A 23,952-nucleotide genomic window follows, 5' to 3' on the forward strand; every position below is an offset into this window, starting at 1 on the left:
TGAATTTAATTATTATTTAATTATTAAGGTTAGTTCATTTGATTGTAGCCTACAACATTTTTATTTTTTTTATTTTTTTTATATAAAAAAGTGCCCCTGCTGGTAGATGCTGTAACTACACCATTAAAAAACATTGTCCATTGATGGAAATTCAAAAGTAGCCATGTATCCTTATAAATAAATCTTGGAATGCATTGTAAAACCTCTTTTTTAACATGAGAAATGTGACTTTTTGTAACATAATGGGTAAAGAGATGCCTTGATCGTCTCCATCAAATCACGCTCACCTCGTTGACGTTAATCTTGGACTTCGCAGAGGACTCCAGGAAAGCACAGCTGTTCCACTGGCGGGCGAGATTCTGGCCCTGTTCTTTCCCGACCACCCTCTCGTCTTCCAGATCACACTTATTACCCACCAGGATCATCGGCACCTGAAAGGAAACGCTTCGACTGAGTTTAAAGAAATAAGATAATACTGTAATTCAATGGGTAAGGGATTAGAACAAAGAAAGTCAATGTGCATTTGAGAAGCACTGACAATTAATTAGCATTTTCAGCACACCACTGAGAAGTAATAAAGTAGTTGATTAGATCAGCAAAAGAAAAAGAAAAAACAAGAGTTAAAAATATAAGTGCATACGATCATGATTTCCTGATGTACAAATGCTTCTCTATTAGTTTTTCATCTTGGGAGCTATTTAGAGACATTAGCAGAAACAGGCATTGCTACATCAACAGAAATCATACTTGAGGGGCAAGAGTTTCCAACAGCTGTTATAATTCCTTAATTGAAAAAAAGCCACAAAAAAGGTAAAAAGAAGAGCTGGAAGAAACCCCTTTGGTCATTTCGAAGCTCTAGATGCAATCATATTTTCATTTAACACCACAAAAGCGGCTAAAACTCCCACACAACTCTCATCTTTTCAAACGAAACGCAGTCCAGATATCATAGCAGAAGTGAAACTATGAGACACAGCATTTGCATTCATTTTCGGCCGATACTTTCAAAGCAACAAGGAAACGGACATATTGCGTAAACGCTAACAACCAAAGCAAGTAGCCAAAGCAGTGTATACAACTGAAACGTCCTGTGTTAAATCAGCTGAGCTGAGGAAGTGGACAGAAATAGTGCAGGTCAACTGAGGTCATCACACTATCATCTTTCTCAGAAGCTGTTTAGAATGAGTTCCTACACACACACACACACACACACACACACACACACACACACACACACACACACACACACACACACACACACACACACACACACACACACACACACACACACACACACACACACACAATCACACAATCACACAATCTCACACACACACACACCTTTCACTGGGATTCATTTCCTCCCACGCTCAACAAAGTTGGCCGCAATTCAACCCAAGCCTGTCGGATTTTGTGACAAAAGAAACTATATCTTAAGGGAATTTCACACACACAGTTATTTGCAGTGTCAAAACAACAGGAAATCAGTCGTTTTCAATAAAAGTTGTTGATTTTAAGTCAGTTTGATTCATGCATTCATTTGTTCATGATATGATTAAAAAATGCATTAGGTTTTTGGGGGAGTTGCACCACATATCATTATAGAAACTGAATGTACTGTACCTTGCATAGACTTCTTCATAGTAGCTGATTTGTAGACCCCCTAAACAATTTTAGAACCATTTTTCCGTGTTTTTTATTTTTTATTTTCTTCATGTAGCAAGTGCCACAAAAGTCACTTTCGAAAAGTAAGTTTCGAACCATTGCATGTAACAATTTAAAAAAACTCGAAGACCAATTTTAGACAATTTTTTTTTTGTCTAAAATGACCAAAGACGAGGAGTTACAAAACTTATAGACACACAGTCATGAGGATCAGCAGCGGTTCTTTCAATATTTAAAAAAGTGGCCATTAACAAAGCCCACATATAACATTACAAACAATAATGCAAACTAGCAACCTCCAGGGATAATTTTTCTGTATGTGAAAACAAAAAACAACCAAAATAAACCTTTATAAGTAAACTCAGCTACTAAACGGTATGGTTGCCCAACCAGAACTATCAAACAGACAGAGGTGGACAAGAAGGAAAAAACCCAGTCCTTATGTCAACAAAGACGAGGCTCTTCACAGCTGAAAGGTCACCCTTATTGACAAAGGCAAGCGTAAGGGCTGAGGGTGGGTGTGAAAAAGGAGATACTGGTGCTGACGACAGGCTAAGCTGAGAGCGAAAGGAACATGAACATGACGGAGTTCTTGAAGATTAAGAGGAGACTCACATCATCCGTGTCTTTGACCCGCAGAATCTGTTCTCTCAAGTCCTGCAGGTCGTTGAAGGTGGACTGTGCTGTTATGGAGTATACTAGTGCAAAGCCCTGGCCGTTCTTCATGTACAGGTCCCTCATGGCTGTGAATTGTTCCTGAGTGGGAGAGAAAGAGGGCAAGGATGAGTTCAGATAGCGTACGGAGGAGTTGAGGTACTGACGGACAAATTTACAAAAATCTCTTAAACACTCCAAAAGATTAATAGGGAGTGCATAGCATGAAACACATTTTAAACTGATAAGATACCAACATATTGTGCAAAAACTACACAGAATTGTTTTACTGCTTTATAGTAGTTATTATATCTGAGGCAATGTACACTTTTTTTTTTTTTTCATAAGCACAAACATGATGAGACTTTAATGTTCACTTATTAATGTCCATATTATTAGTAGTAAGTAATAGTACTGATTGTTTATAAGGTTAAATGTGTTCCCTGTGCACTCACTTGGAAACTGTGTAAACATGAATTTACACTTCCCTTTCAAATTTAATAAAAAAAATGTCCAACCCCAAACTTTTGAACGGTAGTGTATATTGGACAAACAAAAGAAACAACACAAGAGAGGGGTCTACTCCATTTTGAACCACCACATGCAGAACTGACATTCATAAACTTTAGAACATCTTTCACATTGCGGTTTTGAATGAACCTCTGATAGACAGTCCTGTCCTGTCAAGTCAATAAGGCCAGAGGCACATCAGTAACTCCGCAGCTCAGTGTGCTGAATGTGGCCAGAGCTGCTGAAACCCGTGGAGAATGAAAATGGTTGTCAAAGGTAACTTGTAATATGTGTAGTGAAGGAAGGCTAGGGAGGAGAAATAATGATCTTTCTCTCTAGAGGACACAACAGTGTCTCATTAAACGTGCTAGTGAGTGGGCATGAGCTTTGGATTTGTGGAGAGAAAATCCACACAAACAAACTCAAAGAATTGTACTGTCGATCTTACATCCGTGAAATACAGAGAAATTATGTTTTTATCCTTTTTGGAGGTCGATAGATGTTGGTCACCATTTACTTTCATTACAAGGAAAAAGAGCAGCGTGAACATTCTTCAAAACATCTTCTTTTGTGCTCCACAGATGAAATAAAGTCTTTCAGGTTCGGAACAACATGAGGGTGAGTAAATGATGACTGAATGTTCATTTTAAGATGAACTCTCTCTTTAATAGCTGTGGTACTTGTGTATATCATTTGCAGACTGACTTGAAATTTACGGCTAGTAAGTTAGTTCGGCATTACACAAGAAGTTAAGTAGCCTACATTTTTCTCTAGCTCTCATCTTGAACTCTTCACTTTGTGGTTTCAGCTCTCCAACTTTCAAGATTTAATTAAGATTATGTTCTTGAGTGCAACTAGCACTCGATTAATAATAATCATTTCAGAGCGAGTGCCAGTCCTACTGTACAAAAACTGCAGCCAATTTGTAGTTCACATCTCTGACAGTAATATTCTCAGCTTTTTTGGCTCAGTTTCATTTGACCATGGCTCCATTCTGGGGCAGAGAGCCCAAGGACAACATTCACCATCTGTCACTACAACTCAAGAGTTGTAAAACAGGGGCTTGTGGAACTGGAAATATGTCCTTATCCCCCACAGGGGCCAAAAATGCTCTGTAACCTCCTGCACCGGTATGAGAGGACGGCCATGAAGATGCACATGTACGCATCATTTAGCTTACAGAAGGGGGAGACCGGGGGCAAGTGACACACTAAATTGTGCTAAAGTCATGACACACACTTAGAAGCAGCTCTCTCTCGTCATCTGAGAAAATATTTGTGTGATTGTTTTACGTTGAGAAATTTTCACCAACAACTAAAATTGATTAAAAAAATTTAAAAAAATGGTTACTTCTGCAATCTACATTTTTTGATACCTTTGAATTCAGACTATCTATTTAATCTCCAGGTTGTTGGTTAAAAGTCAACATGACTTACTGCACTGACGCTGGCAGCTACCATACAAGATTTTATCTTGGCTGTGACGTCAGGGAAAATTGAAACACTAGTTGCAATGCAATTGTGTGACTGAATTGAAAAATCATTACATCTATGTTAAGATTTATATAAATCTGTTATATTATCAAAGCATCTTTGAAGACTGTTTTTGACTCATCAGCTGATCAATATAGTTTACTAAAAAGCATTTATTAACTTATTTGCTTTAAACACGCATTATTCCTCATAATTAAATGACTCAATATCATATAAGGGTTAGCCATATTCAGTAATATTAATATGTTTTTATTTAAGCAATAATATTTTTACACTTTATTTTTACTCTTATTACAAAGATTATAATTTAAAAAAAACACACACACATATACATATATACATGTATGTATGCGTGTATATATATATATATATATATATATATATATATATATATATATATATATATATATATACTATAATAATGACTGTTTACTATTGTCGTTTTATAACTGATTTACAGCAGAATTGAATTCTGTTTGCATAACTGATTCATTATTTTCCTGATCATCACTGCAAAGCTGCTTTGAAACAATCTGTATTGTATAAAGCGCTATATAAATAAAGGTGACTTGACTTATAATACTAAAGCTTGAATAGTGACTGTAATACTATAGATAAATAATTATTTCTCATGTGAAGTACATTTAAAGGCAGGGTAGGTAGGATTTTTCAAAAAAAAACCATTCCAAATTTGTTTAAACTGTCTTTAAATACCAATACATAATTAAAATGTAAGTACTCTGAAAAAGAGAGTATAAAAATCGAGTGTCTGTAGACCTCTCACGACTGTAACTGTAAACACAGCTAATTATTCCATTCACTCCACCCCTCCCTTCTGGGCTCCTTCCAAAGCCACGCCCCCAAAACACATGAACGCGCGACGCCAAACGCTCAGGCTCAGCTGGAAGACGCATTTATTTATTTACTTATTTATTTACCTGAGACGAGTGGAGAGGAAGGAGCGCAGTGCATGCAGTGACATCATGTCAGAATCACATGTAATAAAATACCTAACTTTATCACTATAAATATAAACAAATAAGATGGCTTTTAGTACTCACTATCAAGCTAGCATATTGATACTGGTAAAGTTTAAAATATATTTTGTTTGATTCGGTAACGAGCTATATTTATAGGTAACGAGCTATATTTATAAGGCAAAGCTAAAAACAGTTTGCATTGATACACGTTTTTCCATTACCATCAGTTACACTGTGATGAAGGTGAATTTCGTGTAAGATGTAAAAAAAAAAAAAAAACGGTGTTTTGCATGTAAGAGTTTCCATGATGAAAACATTGTTGACTCTGATGAGGACTAACGTTACACTCCGGAGACAAGCCTACCGCATCGTCGGTTCGAGGACAGGTCCGGGGTCGAGGGCGAAGCAGAGGAGGTCGTTCAAGAGTGCGGGCAACCAGGGCCCGAGGAAGTAGTTTTTGCCTTGTTTGCCTTCGCTGACTGCATATGCAGGTGCTTTGAATTTTGAATGTTCTTTCTCTGCCATAATTTTACTCTTCGTAGGTTTCGCGCCTCTCTTGCACTCCTCAAATCAAACGGGTGCGCGCACATATGGGCAGATCTTGTAGCAACAGTGGTGGTAGCCATGGTTGCGAGAGTGAGTGACAGTCGCCCAAACCAATCAATTGTTTCGTCCCGGATGGAAATAATGAGCTCTGTTTATTGCAGATTAAAAGGTCTACAGTCACTCGATTTTTATACTCTCTTTTTCAGAGCACTTACATTTTAATTATGTATTGGTATATAAAGACAGTTTAAACAAATTTGAAAAAAAGTTTTTTATAAAAATCCTACCTACCCTACCTTTAATAATTAACCAGTACTTTTCACACATACAAATACTTATTATACCAAAAGGTTGCAGATTTATGGTAGTCTGCAAGTTATCAAAGAAAGTTCTGATCACAAGTGTCTTACCGTTCCGGCAGTATCCAGAATTTCCAACATACACTGCTGTCCATCCACCTCCACTTGCTGCAAAAACAGAAAAACAACAGAAAATCTGAGACAAACAACAAACTGAGAGGCTTTTGTCAGCTGCATCATTAAAAAACAGCCTCTAATGACACATGAGCCTGTACTGTATATGAGCGCTCATCACTGCCGCCCCCTGCAGAGCTCTATATGGAACATTCCAGCACTGCCATCTTCTTGTGGTCTCTAATTGAGTTGGCTAAACACTTTCTGTGAATCACTCATTTAAAGTGAGGCTATGGGTGTTTATTACACACAAAAAAAAGACTATGACACTTCCAGATTGTAACATCCTTTTACCCACATATTTGGTAATTAATAATTAATAAATTAAAATAATGATTCTCCAGTTCTATACAGTGGTTCCCAGAATGTATTTGGACACTTATGCCATATTTAAAATAAATAAATAAATAATAGCACAAAGATGATTTTATGTTTCAAATTAGTTAGATACATTAATTAGTTACATTACAATAGTCACTTTTTTTAAAAGTTAAGGCAAAAGTCACTTTCTGGATGTTACATGATCGTACACTGTAAAAAAATTATATGATCAATAAGTTATGACGACGTGTTTTTACATTGCTTTAACTCATCAAAACAAATGAAGCAATTTTCAACTTTTTTATTCGTTATACAGGATTCAACTCATTTATTTAAGTCAGTTTAAAGCTGCAGTCCGTAACATTTGGCACTCTAGCAGTTAATAAACAGAACTGCATGCTTCTTACGGAAGAACGTTGTAGCCGGAGCTACTTCTCTCTGTTTATGTCTATGACGAGTCACGCAGGCACTGGGATACTCCGCAGTGGTACCAGTCTAAAATAGTCAGAATATAAACACTTATTATAGGTGTAACATAGTGATTCATAAGACAAAAACACGGTTTGGAAAATGGATTCATGATGTACTCGCTTATTATATACATTTTGTAAATTCTGAACACAAAAAAAGTTACGGACAGCAGCTTTAATGTAATTTAAGTTGAAATTACTTAAACATCTAAGTTGATTGTATGTGGTGAACTACTTCAAAATTTTTTTTTAAACTGGGTTGATATTTTCTTATTAAACATAATGAAATTCATATTTTAAGATATATTAGGCATGACTTAAGTGTCCAAAAATATCCAAATATATTTGAGGCCACTGTATAGATTGAATAAAATCTACAGGAATTAAATCAACACTGGTAAGCCTCCCCTACAGGAAGTGCCCATGGGACAGCAGCATAAGCAATGGCGAGGAAGGGAGGTGCTGGTCATGATGGGACTTCCTTTTACTGTTTGAGTGAAGGTTCATTTTTAGACACGGCCTTTGTCTCAGGGCCTTGGACAGAGGCCATTAAAATATAAACATCATCGAACACCGCAGTCTGAGCATAGGGTCGATGAGACATCCCACAAACACACACACAGCATTTTCTTTGACGTGTGTTACTAGGGTGGGACAGAATACGTCCTGTAGAAACGTGTCAATTGTTAGAGATTCTGTCATGATAAACCCGCAGTGCAATTCGAAAAAAAATCTGATGCAAGCAGAAAACTATATTCTACACTGCAAAGCGGATGGGCGTTTCCAGTTCATTGATTATAGACAGCTTCATTGATTATAACAGGAGCCATTTGATTTTAATGCAAGGCACTGCACCATTTGGGTTTGGTGTAACTATAGGTTGTTTAACAATTTAGGACATAAATATAGAATTAAACTGATGTGCAACTGTATACTGTAATATTTTAATTCTAATAACATTATTATATTTATTCTCAGTGTTGAGGGTAATGCATTACAAGAAATGTGATTACTTTTTCAAGTAACTAGTAAAATAACGTATTACTTTTAAAATTACAACAAAATATTTTAGTTACTTTGTTTTCCCATTTATTGACTGACAGCTGAAAACAATTTTTGTTGCTAAAACAAGCAAGCAAGCCTAGCCCAGGTGAGAAAAAGTAATGTAACGCATTACTTTCCATAAAAAGTAACTAAGTAACACAATTAGTTACTTTTTTAGGACATTGTAATGCATTACTTTTAAAAGTAACTTTCCCCAACACTGTATTGTAACTGTACATATTGGTTATATTACACATTGGTGGCTCACATGGCTCATCCGATGAGATTTTGATATAATGTACTATATTATTATTTATTATTATATAAGGTACTTAATTCACTCAATTATAAAAGTAGTATGGCTTACTTCATGGTTACCCAATATCTAAAAAAATGTTTAGGTTGAGTTTACTGGGGAAAAAAAATATCATAGACTATATTGAGATAACGGCCTACTGTATAGCATGTGTTGGTCTAGGAAAAGATTCAATGGGTTTTGAGTCTGGAAACCATTATAAAAACATTGGTTTGACAACTGATGCACAATAAAAATGATGCAGAACTTGCCTTTCTGTATGAGTCTTCTATTGTGGGGTCATACTTCTCCACAAAGATCCCTTGGACAAATTGAACAGTCTAGAGAGCGAGAGAAGGGAGGAAGAGAGGGAAAAACAAAGAGAAAAAGACATGCCCATTAAACGTTACGATACTCAAACATGAGCATGTTGACACAGTGCAAAATCACTTTCACTTCCAGTGGCTGATGGGAAATTCCATTCGAAAGGCTCTAAGAGGTTTTGCGCCTGTTTGTGACATAAACAAGCCACTGCGTGTCATTATGGTTTTCTTTGCCCTGAAAACCACATAGGTGCTCATACGAAAAGGTCAATGATGCCACAGAACGTCCACTTCACATAGAAAGAGACCAGGAGCTGGTTGCATAAACTGCTAAGACTAGTCTTACAAGTTAGTAATTTTTTTCTTTAAGACTGTTCACAACCTTTTTTCAAATCAATTACATAAAAGCATAAATTAGTCTAATTTGATACCAAAAACTAAGACTGATTACCCCTAACTAACTGCTAGTTGGTCATACTAATTCTTAAGACACAGTCTTAATATAATATCTATGTTTATGCAACTGGCCCCTGCAGGAGAGAAACCTGCACTCGCTGGTCAAGGATCAGAAAGCATTCCGATGTTGCCTGGAGACTGGTTACCTAGCGTTTAACTACCGGTTTAAATATAGAAAGATTTATAGACGACAACCAGAGGCTGGAGGTAAATTGTGGACGACTGAAGGATAATTGTGTTGAAACAAAGTGCCGAATTAAGGGTGATCAGCTTTGCCGTGACTTCACAGGAAGTGCAGGGGTGGTAGAGAATATGAAAATCATGTGATGCTGCCCACAGGTGCGGGGGCTTCAGGGCCTCCACGGCTCGGGTGACCTTTGATCATCCTTTTTCTGATGCACACTTCACCCTGGATTGATTCATTAATGAGGGCTCTGTTTGGACAGGGATCCACACACACACACGCACAGGCATATACAACAGAAAAGCATTAAGATGCAGATCAACTGTGGGAGGAAGACAATCGCCTGATGGGAGGGAGAGGAAGAGACTGATAGAGAGAGAGAAAAAAAAAAACGAGCAAAGGCAGGTGATGTCAGTCACGAGGTACGAGTGATCTCATTGTATAAGCAGTAGCCACATACAGGAGGCTTTGTCCTGGTGAGAAAGAGATCATTTGTTTACCTAATGCCTCAATGTGCAATCAAGATAAACAAACAAGATCAGTGAAGAAATAATGATGAATTTAGATTAGTGCCGGTGCGCTATCAAATATGGTCAGCTAATGATGTCTTTTGTCAAATCTGTCGAGATGAGACTAGTCAATAGCATGAATAAAATGGATCTAAAAAGGATAGTTCACCCAAAATGAAAATTGGCAAAACGTTCTCTTTTTTTGGTCTGGATTGTTATTCCACACAAAAAATAAATAAATGAAAATAATGTAATATAATATAATTAATATAATATAATATAATATAATATAATATAATATAATATAATATAATATAATATAATATAATATAATATAATATAATATGACAATTAATGTAAATAAATAAATAAATAAATACAAACTGTACATACATCAGTACATATACATACAATAACTTGACCTCTTATATGATGAGAATGTTTTTCATTTTTTTATTAAAATCCCTTTTGAAATCTTTTTGGGTATCATGTTAAAAATGTTAGGGTGACAACTGTCCTTATTATAATAAAGAGAAAATGCATTAATATATTAAAATATATTTTGAAAACATTTGAAAAAAAAAATCTGCTTTGCTGCTTATCAATATTTGAAAAACATTTTGCCTGCCAAATCAAGGTCATGTGGTGCAACCAACATGCTGGCACATGCAGAAAAGAAAAGAAAAACAAGAAATTATATCATTCAGAAAGTAAACTAATAAATCAATAATTTTTAAACAAATGTAAAAAAGGATCACACTTCAGATTAGGGTCCAATTCTCACTATTAACTAACTATCAATTACGACTTTTGCCTCAAACTCCTAATTAATTACTGCTTATTAATAGTCAGTAAGGTAATTAAGTTCGGTTATTGGGTAGGATTAAGGATGTAGAATATGGTAATGCAGAAAAATGCATTCATATTTGGCTTTATAAGTACAGCCAATATCCTAGTAATATGCATGCTAATAAGCAACTAGTTAATAGTGAGAATTAGGATACCCTAAACTAAAGTGTTCGCATGTCTCAGCATTGAATGGCAAGAAGATATGTCCATGTCGCATACACACAAACACCCTTTTCCCTTTACTCAAGAGTGTGGCTATAGTTTACAGACAAAAACTGCAAAGAATGTTTATTGTAAACTGAGTATTCAGTCAGAGCATTCCAGTGGTCGTTGTGTTATAATATCTGCCTATGCAGTGAACCATCACTTGCTGTTGCTGTTGGAGCTCCTTCCCTGTGTTCCTCACACTTCATCGGCCCCATGCACCTCAAGGCTGTTGCTGGGGCGCAGAGCACCTGCGGGGGGACATTGTGCATGTGTGCATTTTCGGAAGGGAGGGTTAGGGGCATTAAGTCAGTGGTGAGGATGCCCGAGGTTTGTGAGCGGCCCCGGAGAGGTGATGTGTGCTGCTGATGCAGCAGGGTTGAACTGATGTGCTCCAGACAGACCAGACCATGTGCAAGAGAGTCAGCTGGCACATATGCTCTTAAGTCCTTTATCTTGCAGCTCTGTTTCTCATTCTCTCTGGCTGGTTTACACTAGTGCCTCTCTAATGCACACACACACACTTTTTGGCTCTGTTTCTTACAGTAGCTCTGAACTACAGCCTGCTGCACGTACGTACACACACACACACACACACACACACACACACACACACACACACACACACACACACACACACACACACACACACACACACACACACACACACACACACACACACACACACACACACACACACACACACACACACACACACACACACACACACACACACACACACACACACACACACACACACACACACACACACACACACACACAGTGTGTTTAGTGGGCTAAAACAAATTCCATATATGGTGAGAGAGATGTGGAAACAAGGCATGTAAATTCAATGGAGGCCACTGATTACAATGTTCCAACAAAAAGCATTGAGGATGTGTGAACGAGGGGAGAGAGTGTGTGTGTGTGTGTGTGTGTGTGTGTGTGTGTGTGTGTGTGTGTGTGTGTGTGTGTGTGTGTGTGTGTGTGTGTGTGTGTGTGTGTGTGTGTGTGTGTGTGTGTGTGTGTGTGTGTACGCATTGCTCTGCTCGCAGCGATTAGATCAAATGCACACAGGCACGCTCAGCATGCTGATATCTCAGCAGCCACTTCAAGTGAAAAAGCTAATATTGTGGAGATGAGGGGTATCAAAGGATTAGTAAAGGTCATGCTTATATTAAAAAAGCTCTTATTATATATTGTTACAATTAAGAAAACAAAAGGTTTGTTATTGCATTTCATTATTCATTTGGGTATTGAAAAAGCACAGGGCAATTTATCACCTCACAAAGAACTTAACTTTTACTTGCTGATCAAGAGCCTTAAAGAAACCGTTCAACCAAAAATAAACTTTTTGATGTAATGTTAAAATGTATAAACGTAGAATCAAGACATTCCGAATTAATTTATCATTTATTTGTTAACCACTTTTTACAATAAATCATTCCAAAACAACGCATTGCATTAAATATATTTAATAGATGCACTAAAATTCAAAAGTTTGGGGCAAATACGTATTTTTTTCATGCTTTTGAAGTCTCTTTTGATCAAAAATAAAGTATAACATGAAACATTATTACAATTTAGAATAACTGTCTTCTATTGTAATATATTTTAAAGTGTAATTTAGCTGAATCCATAATCCATGTCACATGATCCTTCATTAATCATTCTAATATGCTGATTTGCTGCTAAAGAAACATTTATTATTATCATCAGTGTTGAAAACAGTGATATTTTTGAGGGAACTGTTAATAGGAAGTTCAAAAGAATAGAAGGGACAATTCAAACAATTTAATGCATCCTTCCTGAATAAAAGTTTGAATATGCAGAAATGCGAAAGAGATGCGAGAGCTATTGCGGAAGGTGAAAGGTGCCTTTTGTTTCCAGGCTATCGATGAGCAACAACACATTAGCATGTGCGGTCTCACTCAGGCACACAGAAGTCGGCACAATGCCCATCTGAGTGGATCGGCTCCTGCCTGCAGGCAGATGGACTCTCTGTGTTAGCTATGGCAATCCATCATTACAGCACAAGCTGACCCTGTTGCTCCTGTCCGAATATCTGCACTCCCCTTGACTACCTCAACTCATCTGACGGACAGGCAAACAGGGCGTCGCCTGGTGATACGACAGTTCCTCAAAACACACAGTTGCAGTCAATGTTTGAGAACGGCCCTGCTCGTTTTTGTTTTAGTTGCTGTAGTCAAGGGTGAAGTACTAGCATGAACACACAAACATATGAGTAACCTCTAAACCAGACCACAGAAATCACTCGTGGTGACCAAAGACAAATCCATGCCATTAGGTCATACATGTCGACACTATTACTTACCATATAGCAACTAACACCTGACCACAGTGTGGTTTACTCCTTACTGTTCTTTAACTGTGTAAGCTAACTTTAGCTAACTAACTATAGGTCGTGCTGTTCATTACTCATTACATTATTCATTACTGAATTGTTAGAGAGCACAACAGTCACTAAAAGCATTGTTCTGAAAGTAAACGCCCTTTTTAAAAGGATACATTCATTTGTAGTGAGTGATAACATATAACTTTTCAAGACGGACCAAACATGAACTATAAGGGGTTCAAATATGTATTAAAAAAAAGAAAGAAAAAAGAAAACAGTAATAATGTAAAATATTTAAATTTAAAATAACTGTTTTCTATATTACTATATCTTAAAATGTAATTTATTTTTGTGATAGCGAAGCTGAATTTTCAGCATCATTACTCCAGTCTTCGGTGTCACATGATCCTTCAGAAATCATTCTAATATGCGGATAAAAATGTTGAAAACAGTTGTGCTGGTTCATTTTTTTCAGTGTGTCAGGATTCTTTGATGATTTATTTTTTCATCAACAGTAACAGTATTTATTTGAAATAGGAAATATTTTGTAACTTTATAAAAGTCACTCTACTGTTTAATGTGTCCTTGCTGAATAGAAGTATTAATTTCTTCTTCCTCAAAAATCTTACTAACCCCAAATCTTAAAATGGTAGTATAAAGTGCTTGACATTAACACGTGCCAACCAGGATTTCAGCAGTGGTGTGTAACACAGTCAAATACACACAAAATAATGTCAAAATGCCGGTCTTGGTGAGTATTCACATAAACACATGTTTCAAGTGAACATAAACAGGTGAGAAAGAAAGCGCATGTGTAACAGTATAATGGGTATGTGTTTCAGGTCTTAAAGTGACAGCACCCTAATATAACGGCTGGAAAATTAAGAGATACAATTTTAAATATCTACATGGCAGGTTTTTCCACGTCGTATCGATGTCAACATTGTGGCCAGTGAAAATGCTGAGTGGCTAGTAACTTTGGTAAACCATTAGCCACAGTGGCTGGTGAGCAAAGGTCAAGTCCTGGTATTGTATAAACTAACATGAATAGTAGGAATACATTTTAATTCATCAAAAAAAACAACAGCACTCTCTGTACTTGACATTAATATGCACAGTTTAAGGATAAATTGTGGATTTCTAAACTGCTTTCATTTGAATCAGACAATTATGTGAATGTCATAATCAAAATTTGAGACATGAAAGAACACCGAGTTTAAAAAGAGTGATTTGAATACATTATGTACCATTCTTTACAGGACAAGTAGTTAATGCATTTCAGTAAGACCTGTATTTGTTTTTCTGGCAGATTTGCGGGGCCACTTATAAAGTGGGCGACCACTGTTGTAGTCTATACAGCTCCATTACAGGACACCAAGCTGACCCCACATAGTAATGATCTGATTTTACAAACCCGTCTCTTTCCCGTTGTCTGCATGGAGCAGGACAGGAGCTTAATGTGAATGCATTTACAACACGATTAACTCTGCGTGGCCCATTTCATCCAGACCCATCCATAGTGCTCCAATTAGAGTTAATGGACAATAAAAGTCTATGTGCTTTACGCTGAAAGAGGTCTGCGCCGAGAGGGAAGTGGATGGAGGTGGATGGTTCTCACACCCTGTGGCACACATACAGGCAATGGGCTCTTTGTTGGGCCCCGAGGTGAGTGGGTCGGGCCATTGTGGCTGCTCTCCAATGGGTGAGCCATTTGAGTTCACTGGGATGGAACAAACTAGGTCAAAGTGGTGTCAGCGGGACGTTCGGTATTACATGAGGAGTACTAGCATGCTAACGAGCTAAGGAAGCAAACGGTGACCTTAATGATAAGAGATAATTCATGAGGAAACATGCTCTGTTTTTAAGCAGCAGGGTAAATGTGGAAATTTAAGCCTGATATTCTCGGCTAGCAGCAGATATTTTCCACAGGGTTTTGTCGTTCTGACCCATTTCATTTCTGAAGAAGAGCTGCCGAACTATTTGTGGTTTCACAATGCTATTCTGACATATATTATGCTGACTGAATAGAAAATGCCAATGTACTGAGGCGCAGTCATTTCGCTGTTTCCGTGACTCAGCTATGTGATGTTTGAGTGGCTCAGAAAGGGCATCGCAACCAACCAGAGGCCAGTTTAGTTCTCACAACCTTTAACGACCTGATTGGAGACAGATGTTCTCCAGGGATGCTGGACAGAAAGAACAGCAGCTCAGATGAGGAAACTAATTCTTCTACAGTTAGATGATACATGTTTTTTTTCCCCAATATAGGATGTAATTTGTTATAATGGTGAGGGAGGCTCGTGAAATGGAGAAGCCATAAAAGGCAAGAACAAATTCATAAGGATTTAAAGGGATGTCGAAAGTCGTTCCAAACCTACAGTAGCCTATGTGATTTGGTTTCTGTAGAATACAAAGGAAGATATTTTGAAGGACAGTTACCGTAAAAGTAAATGGGTTTCAAAAAATAAAATAAAAAATTCCACAGGACAAATAAAATCGTACAGGCTTGGAATGACATGGGAGAGAATTAATGATCACAGAACTGTCATTTTTGGGTGAACTATTCTTTGAACATCTCAACCGATGACAAATACAATGATACGCAGTTAGACTGAATTAGGGCTGTCAGAATATCTGATTTTCACTATCATTTCATTATCATGGCTAAAAGAATTCATGATAATGATACTGTCGCAATAAATGATGCTATCAGAACATTCGTCTTTTTCTTTTTTTGTGTGTGTGAGTATGTGTGTGTGTCTGTGTGTTTACTTTTTTGGCAAATGAATCACACTCAAAATGCGAGTTAGAAATAAATATGAAGGGAGAGTTTGTAACCATAACCAATACAAAAGCATACAAAAAGAACTTACCGTTGAACTGCACTTCCTGCAGTCTTTTTTATGGAGTACAAAAGAGTCCAACACTGGCAACTCGTGGTGAGCAAACTTTTTTGAGTGACAGAGTGTCTAGCTTTTACCCGTCATCTTCTCTGACATGATTTCATGCGGCAGTAGTAGCTACACATAGCATCATCGTCTTCTTTCCATTTTAGGACAAGTGGCAACAAGCATAAAGTTGCAGTACCGCCTACTACTATGTTGGAGTGTCAACAAGATACTGGCACAGAATCAATATGTAGCTTTAACACAATATCAATATTTATTTTTTAAATAACATGATTATTGTAAATACCGGTATATTGTGACAGCCCTAGAATCAATTTCTTGATTTTGAGATCCTTGTTGAGTTGGACTCACAAAAAATTGTGATGGAAGAATGTTAGCATTCACCACTTCAAATTTTAATGTTCATTCTTAGGCATCTTACAACTTGGCCCTAATCTAGACCATCAAATTTATATGTACAGAAGAAAAGAGAATTAAGAGAGATAAAGAAGTAAGAAGGGAAGGTTGGCACTCCACTTACCAGCGCAGACTTGCCGACACCTCCTGATCCAAGGACTACTAACTTGTATTCACGCATTGTGCAGTGTGTCCGTTAACTACCTGAGGAAGAAACAAGACAAAAAAGATGGTAACTATCAATTTCGTCAGTCAGAATTTCCAACAACTAGCTAAGTTGCTAAAAGCTTATTCAGTTGACTTTCTTTTAAACTTTTTTACACAAAAAGTTTATGAAAAGGACTTCCATGGATAACCTGAAGCTGAGAGCCGTAGTCAATCAAGCAACAAAGTAGATTTAGACCTGTGGTCAGCCCTCAAGTTCAGAGCTATCAGAAGTCCTCCAGCGTGAAATTGCCATAAAGCCGAGTATCTAATCTGAACTGCACCCTCAAGACTCCTGCCCACTCATTAATTAAGAATATAATGTAAAGTTTCCTTTGACATCACAATTATTATGAGTCAACTTCAGCTTTCGCATTTATAACACCTCAGAGAGACTGTCAATCATCTAACGCGTAACAGTGCACTGCCCATGAAGGTGTTTGGTTTGAGGTCGCAAAGTTGTGCATTTATGCCATTTCCTTCTTCGCAGGAAGACAGGGGAACAAGAGCAGTGTGGTCGGGTTGACATAGATCTCAGATAAATTACACACATCGTTCACACACACACACACACACACACACACACACACACACACACACACACACACACAGATGTGAACTGCTCCACACCCTGTCTCTTGGGTCTTTCTGTCTCTCTCACTCCTCAGCTATCTCACGCAACACATAGAGTAATAAAATTACTTACAGACATAGTATGCGAATGTGCGGTAGCTTGGGTTACAAAAACACTTTACGATTGCAAAAGCATTTATGAATGCGTGGTCAATGCACAGCAAGTGAGCAAAAACTTAACGTGAACTCGTATTGTTGTGGTGGTAACAAACCTAAGTAAGCCAACAATTCATTGGTTTATTCCCCCCAAAAGCGTAAGACTAAGGCACTATCAAAACATTGATTGTTTGAAAATCCTGACGCCTCAGACATAGCAACATTGGAACAACCAATGGCATCGTTTTGTGTTATGTGTGGCCAACCAATGGCAGATGGTTTAGAAAGTTTGTTTGAAAACAGTCCTTATTTTGAATTTTCGCACTTGTGGAAACCTTGAATGAATGCAAAACATCCTTCAATTACATTATCAACTAAGTTTGAGTCGGACACATTTCAGAAACCAACAACTTACAAAACGAGCTTGCATTTTTGGACCCCAGCTGGACACATTTCTTAGGGGGCGTTTACACATACACCCAAAAAAAGTCAAACGCAACTGATTTGAAGAAAATGCAGAGGTCACGAGACACATTTGTAAAAGGTGAGGTGCTGAAAAATAACGTGAAACACATGGCAACAGTCAAACATGTCCGCCTGAATGTGTATGGCTGTGCCAGCTGTACTGTGTTGGGAAAAAAAATGTATCTACTGGACAAATGTATTTCAAACTCCATCTGGTTATCTGTTTTTGACCCTGTCAGTAACATTATTGTCTCAATGATTAAGACACACAGGTGTAAGTGTGAAAATAAGTGTAAATGCTTGCGATACTGACACGGTTTCGAGAGGATAGATCGTCACGCATCATCAGTTGTCGGTCAACCACTGTGACCCCCATCCACAGTTCATATGCTTGAACGATAAATATATGTGAAAAATACAAACAATATCCCTCATTCCACCCAAGCTTGAGAGCAGAGAGCAGACTAAGAGTGGAATGAGTTTACAGGGAAAAACAGGAGGCACATACCAGATCCAACACGCTGGGTTTTAGTGGGCATGACTGCTAAATCTGGAGCCAGACTGACTGTGAGACCACACTCAGATAGAAGAGATTACCACTTACATCTAATGCAATAGACACAAGAGTATCTGAGACGGAGAACTGCCCCATTCCACTGCACTCCCTTCTCAGCACCAGATCAGTGCCAGCAGCTCCGTGCTGAAGAACAAATCCTCCGCTGTCATCTAATGCTCTGCTTTCCATTTACATTGGCAAAGCACAGAGGGAATGGGAGACGGAGCAGGAGGGAGAGAAGAATTGTGTGGAAATGTGAGGCTGATAGAATAAGACGCTCTATCAATATGGGAATACGGCGTTTAAATGGAAAACATCTTTTAAACTGATGTATTGTTGTATTTGTCAGTCTGGAGTGTACTCAGCACAAATATGCAAACGCAAATTTAAAAGGAAATGTAACCTCCAGAGACCTAATTCTTCGTCACATGTGGTTCATATACACTACTAATGATGACTACACAAGTTGGTAGCTAAAATAAGATCAACAAAGCCCAGAAAAACAGCGGTTGTTTGGGTCAAACTAACTGCTTCTATATAGATCTTGACAACAGAGTGAATTAGTCTATTTGGAACAGAAATACACATTTCTTTAGGGAAAAGTCTGATTATATCTTCAAATATGCATTCCACATATGCTTTTGGTTGTCAATGAAGCCCTCAGGCACCAGGGATTTACAGGCTTACATCACAGAAGCAGGGGAATCTGGGTTTGTGGGAAGGAGAGATCGCTGTGAAATCATCTGTATTGCAGCATTCAGGGCCATTCTAGATTGGTAATAGGTGTGAGGGATTGAATGTGTGTGTCTGCAGATTTTTATTTATTTAATATAAACCCACTATATATATAGTTGCAAGTCTACATAATTTTTGGTCCCTTATATAATTTGCTAGGTGATAAAAAAAGACATTATTGCAGCTGGTACTCTTCGATATTAAATAAGAAATTTGCAGGAAAAAGATCCAGCGTGACACTCCAGTCCAGTAGGTGGCAGTAATCTGCAATTATTTTCTGGTCATTTTAATAGCTGTTAGCAAAGTACATTACTGCCAGCTACTGGACTGGTGTAAGTGCGTCAAATGGCGAACAGGAGAGCTATAGTGGCCACCATGATTTTACTGTAAAATTGCTGAAATGCTGGGTTGTTTTTACCAAAACAGACCAGAACATTTGGAAAATGATCAGCGAGTTTTTCTGACCTTTTTCTGTGACACTCTTGGGTGCATTATTGACTCGCCAGCGTTTTTAAAAAAGTTGCCAGCAACCTCCAGCGTCCAAATTTTTTTGGCCCCCAGAATATTTTGTTGTATAAATATTGAAACATGCAATATATCAAAAGAAAGAACTGAGCCTCTGTTTTAAAACAACAATTAAAAAAAATTATCAATACTTGAATGTGGGTAAGTTTCACTAAAAAGCAACATTTTGAACAAAAAGCTCAGAAAATAGTGTTTAAAAAAGAAAAGAAAAGACTACAACATGCATAAGCAATGGTTTTATCGCTTGTTTCTGCTCCTTTTTTGCCTATGTTTTGATCCAGAGATTCTGTACTCTTTCAGAAGATGCATAATAGCGGCTCCTGGCCCCCTACCATATTACAGTGAAAACGCGGAAAGCCAGAAAATTCCGTTAATGCGGGGAAGAGTTAAGTATTAAATGGAGTCTCGATGTACTGATATTGTACTGAATTTGCTTTATTTTGTGATCTGCTGAAGAAAACAAGTCATACGAGTTTGGAACGACATGAAAGGGTAAAGGCCCATTCACACCAAGGACCAGAACCCTAACGATAACTATAAAGTTTCAATAAACGCTCTACAACTATAACGACAACAGAGGAATGATATCCTTGGAATCACATTCAGAATAAACTTTTTCCGGCTAATAAACAATGAAAACATTGACAGCCAATCAGAATCCACCCGATTTTAAAGAGAAACAGACGTCCAAACTGCAGTGCACACTTAAGAATAAACAGAACATTATCGTCCGTTGGTGTGAACGCCAATGTGATTATCATTTTAGAACATTTGAAATCGTTCTTGGTGTGAACGGGCCTTAAATCAAGACAGAATTTCCATTTTTGGGAAAGCACTCCTTTTAACACCTCAAGTAAAGATAATGAGGACAGAAGCAGTTTGAATCATGAGCAGATAAGCAAGATGAACTTAATGATCTGGCTTTATTCGAACGATCTTTAACTGCTGCAAGTACTTTGTAAATGAGAATTTCAGCTTGAGTCATGATTGTAATTCACAGAAACGGCAGTGATGTTGTATCAGCGCCTCAAACAAACACTGAGCTGCTGAAGCCTGTGGTTAGTGTAACAATGATTGTGGGAGTTCGGGGTGTGTAGATGAGCAGCTCTCGATGGTCATATTTAAGCAAGAGTGGTGACACACATGACAGGGTGGATTATGACAGGAAATTGTACTTGATTTCTCATACCATCCCCTTTGACACACCACGCCTCTTCTGAGCTATAAAGTCAAGCGATGACAAGTTCAGCTCAAAATATCTCAGAGACACCCAGCACACTGTGTAAGCTGACTCAGAGGAAGACAACACTTGAACAAACGAGTGACTTACTTGACCCACGACGTGACCTAAACTCATCCTGACCTCTGACCCTCCCAAATCAAATTATGATTTTCAGAATACTAAAGCTGTTCTGATGGGAATCTCCCCAAAATTTGAGAGTTTCGTAACACGTACATGCTCTCTAACACGTCTCCTCTACACCTTGTTGAAAAATGAACAGGCACATAGATCTGCACAAGGCATTGTGGCAGCAAACTGATCTCTCTCCTCCAGTGCTTCCTCTCTAGTAATTAACCAAGAAAGATCCCATGACGCTGTGTAAGAGGATTTTCGCAGTGATGAAGGAACCAAAACAGAGAGAGCAAACGCTTCAGATCTTCCTCTAAATGATGACAAAGGTCTGGAGTTTCAACATGCTAATGACCTAGATAAACTTTTGGAAACAAAAATAGTTAAAAAAACAACAACTTTAAAAGGAACACTTCCTAAAAAGACTTAATTAATATCTTTATTCACATGTAAAAATTATTATATTATACTTATCTAAGTAAAGAACAACAGAAGTCAACTAGGCTAGGTAAACATGAGAATACATGTACAAATGAGCGTATTCAAGTGTGGAAGCCATATGAAAATGTTTATCTATGTGGTTTGACAGCCTTTCTATGTGTGACAAAAACCACATTTACGCCCAAGTTAGAATGCTTATAATGGCCATGCACACTTAAGCTGAGGAGATAAAAAGTGTTAGGTAGACACAATATAAAATATATAATGTTATCAGTCCGATATGAAAACAAATTTTCTTGTATATATTTAAAGACAAAAAAACATTAAGTGAGTGTTAGATGATGGCAAGAATATATAAAGTTAATCTTTAAAACATTCATTTAATAATGCTGTTTATTGTAATTTTCAGCAAATCTCCTTAATATTCCTTTTTTTATTCAGTACATTGTATATGTATAATGTTATGATGCCTGAATCCACTTGTAGCATTTAAAAAAAAACAATTGATTTGAGTCTTTAAATGTTTTTTAATAAAAATTTTGAACAAAGAGTATAATTTTTGTATTGGCCATTTATCAATTTACGACCATATTATGAAAATAATTATGGGTTTACCAGTAACATGAATCTCTGATTTAAGAGCTGAGTCAACCAGATCGGCCTCTCAGTGATTGGCTGCTGCCAGGTGTATTTTGCCTCTCAATTTTAAAAAGTAAATCAATTGTTTACTTTTTGACAGTCTCACCACCTGCTTCACTCCGCTGTCAATCCCACAATCCTCTGTGCAAGCCTACCACTCAGCTTTCATGGACAATGAATTTAAAATACCTGCTCAGTGAGCCAGAAGGGTAAGAAACTAACTGAAGAGCTTTTGACAAGAAAAACAAGGCTATGGCTTAAAATGACTTATAATGGGTTATTTCTGACTCATTTTTCAGAAAAATGTCTCAGCAGTTGGGCCTTTTTTTCTCTAAAATAATTCTTTCTTTTCGATTTTGACTTTTCTTGACGGATACAGAGAAATCGGAATCAGAACAGAAGGTAGTGCTCACAAAGGCTTCAAAACAGGGAAGCCACTTATGGTTTGGGCACCTGTCATCCACAGTCAAAAGCCGAGCGATATCATAAGCAAGAGCCCTAAATGATGAAGAGAGAGACGAACAATCTTTCCACCCATGTTTTGGCAAAGCATCCTTCTGTCAGACTGTATACACACAGCGACAGTGGAGGAAGAGCAGCACTCGGGCTAATGGCTGAACCTCAGGTTGTCCTCAGAAAAGGTCAAGAGGGTGTCAGAGACTCGGCAGCATCACAGTGAAAGTGATTCTGTGGTGAGTGGATTCTGCCTCTAAGACCCTCAAACATGGTGTTGAGCCACTTAAAGCCATTAAAAGGATTTTAAGGACAAGCCTAGCCTTCTATCTAGATTCACACACAGCTTGACAAAGAAAAAAAACACACTGACATAGTTGAAACCTGACATATAATTGATGTCTCAAGATGTGGGTCAACCAATCACACAAATCAAACTGTATTCTGAAGCGGTATTGCGTATACAATACTGCAAATAACCAATATTATGATTATGGCATATACAGCTCTATTAACTAATAACCTAAAAGTACTGGAACGCAAGAGGAAGATCATCTAAAGAAGTAATTTTAATTGAGTCCAACTAGCATTGCCAAGCAGAGCATTCAGATCTCTGAATTAATCCACATACTAGGGCACAATACAGAGTATGCAGATAATATCTTTGCAATGCTTCGTTTATGACCTGCAAAGTATATGCTAGCAATGCATCACTTCATCTCAGATCTTTGCAAAAAGAGATAGCCATTTTGGTTTAAGATGACCTTATATGCTGTTACAGGTGTAGTAAAGCAAGGATAAGGAAAACGGCTCACGGTCATCCTTCAGACATCAGCGTCTAAAAGACAAATCAGCCTATTTGACAAAGATTTTGTGTGCTAAGGTAAGGGAGACTGAAATGTGGAACGGAACGAATCAACAGTCTTGCTCTGAATTTGCAGGTCGGCCGTAAGGGCAATATTCTAATCACCCGAGACTGTGCTGGAAAGGGCTGTATCAGCGTTACAGCATGCTGCTGTTAGCCTTCTTCTAACGCTGGCGCACAAACCTACTGGCAACAGAACACAAGAGGTTTATAAACCAGAGCACAGTCCTCCTGAAAGGACTTGAGTGCACAACAGGAAAAAAAGATGTGTTAAATGGAAGAAAAGGGTGCGATCTTGGTTTTAGGACATTCCTGATTAGGTATTGTGGCCTTAACAGATGTTCTTCTTAAA

General features: G+C 37.7%; 1 protein-coding gene and 2 long non-coding RNA genes across 7 annotated transcripts in view; all 3 read right to left on the reverse strand.

Annotated features, from left to right (window-relative positions):
* Window positions 1-23,952, reverse strand: part of LOC309497596 — a 57,419-nt gene that overhangs the window by 6,792 nt on the left and 26,675 nt on the right. The window lies entirely within an intron of this gene.
* The window catches only part of rap1b (RAP1B, member of RAS oncogene family), a 56,147-nt gene that overhangs the window by 5,361 nt on the left and 26,834 nt on the right, over window positions 1-23,952 (reverse strand). For both annotated transcript variants that reach the window (XM_082167869.1, XM_082167870.1), the window contains exons 2-6: window positions 16,762-16,841; window positions 8,724-8,792; window positions 6,259-6,315; window positions 2,281-2,421; window positions 288-431 (exon numbers count right to left, since the gene is read on the reverse strand). In XM_082167869.1, the coding sequence (XP_082023995.1) occupies window positions 288-431; window positions 2,281-2,421; window positions 6,259-6,315; window positions 8,724-8,792; window positions 16,762-16,818 (468 nt within the window). In that variant the 5' untranslated portion in view covers window positions 16,819-16,841. The remainder of the gene's footprint in view (window positions 1-287; window positions 432-2,280; window positions 2,422-6,258; window positions 6,316-8,723; window positions 8,793-16,761; window positions 16,842-23,952) is intronic.
* LOC309497604 lies at window positions 9,560-11,929 on the reverse strand. The gene is made up of 2 exons (XR_014205628.1): window positions 11,721-11,929; window positions 9,560-11,542 (listed from the first exon to the last, which is right to left on the reverse strand). It is a non-coding gene; the product is annotated as an uncharacterized lncRNA (long non-coding RNA).

The sequence above is a fragment of the Leuciscus leuciscus genome (assembly GCF_965113295.1).
Source record: "Leuciscus leuciscus genome assembly, chromosome: 4".
Classification (NCBI taxonomy): domain Eukaryota; kingdom Metazoa; phylum Chordata; class Actinopteri; order Cypriniformes; family Leuciscidae; genus Leuciscus; species Leuciscus leuciscus.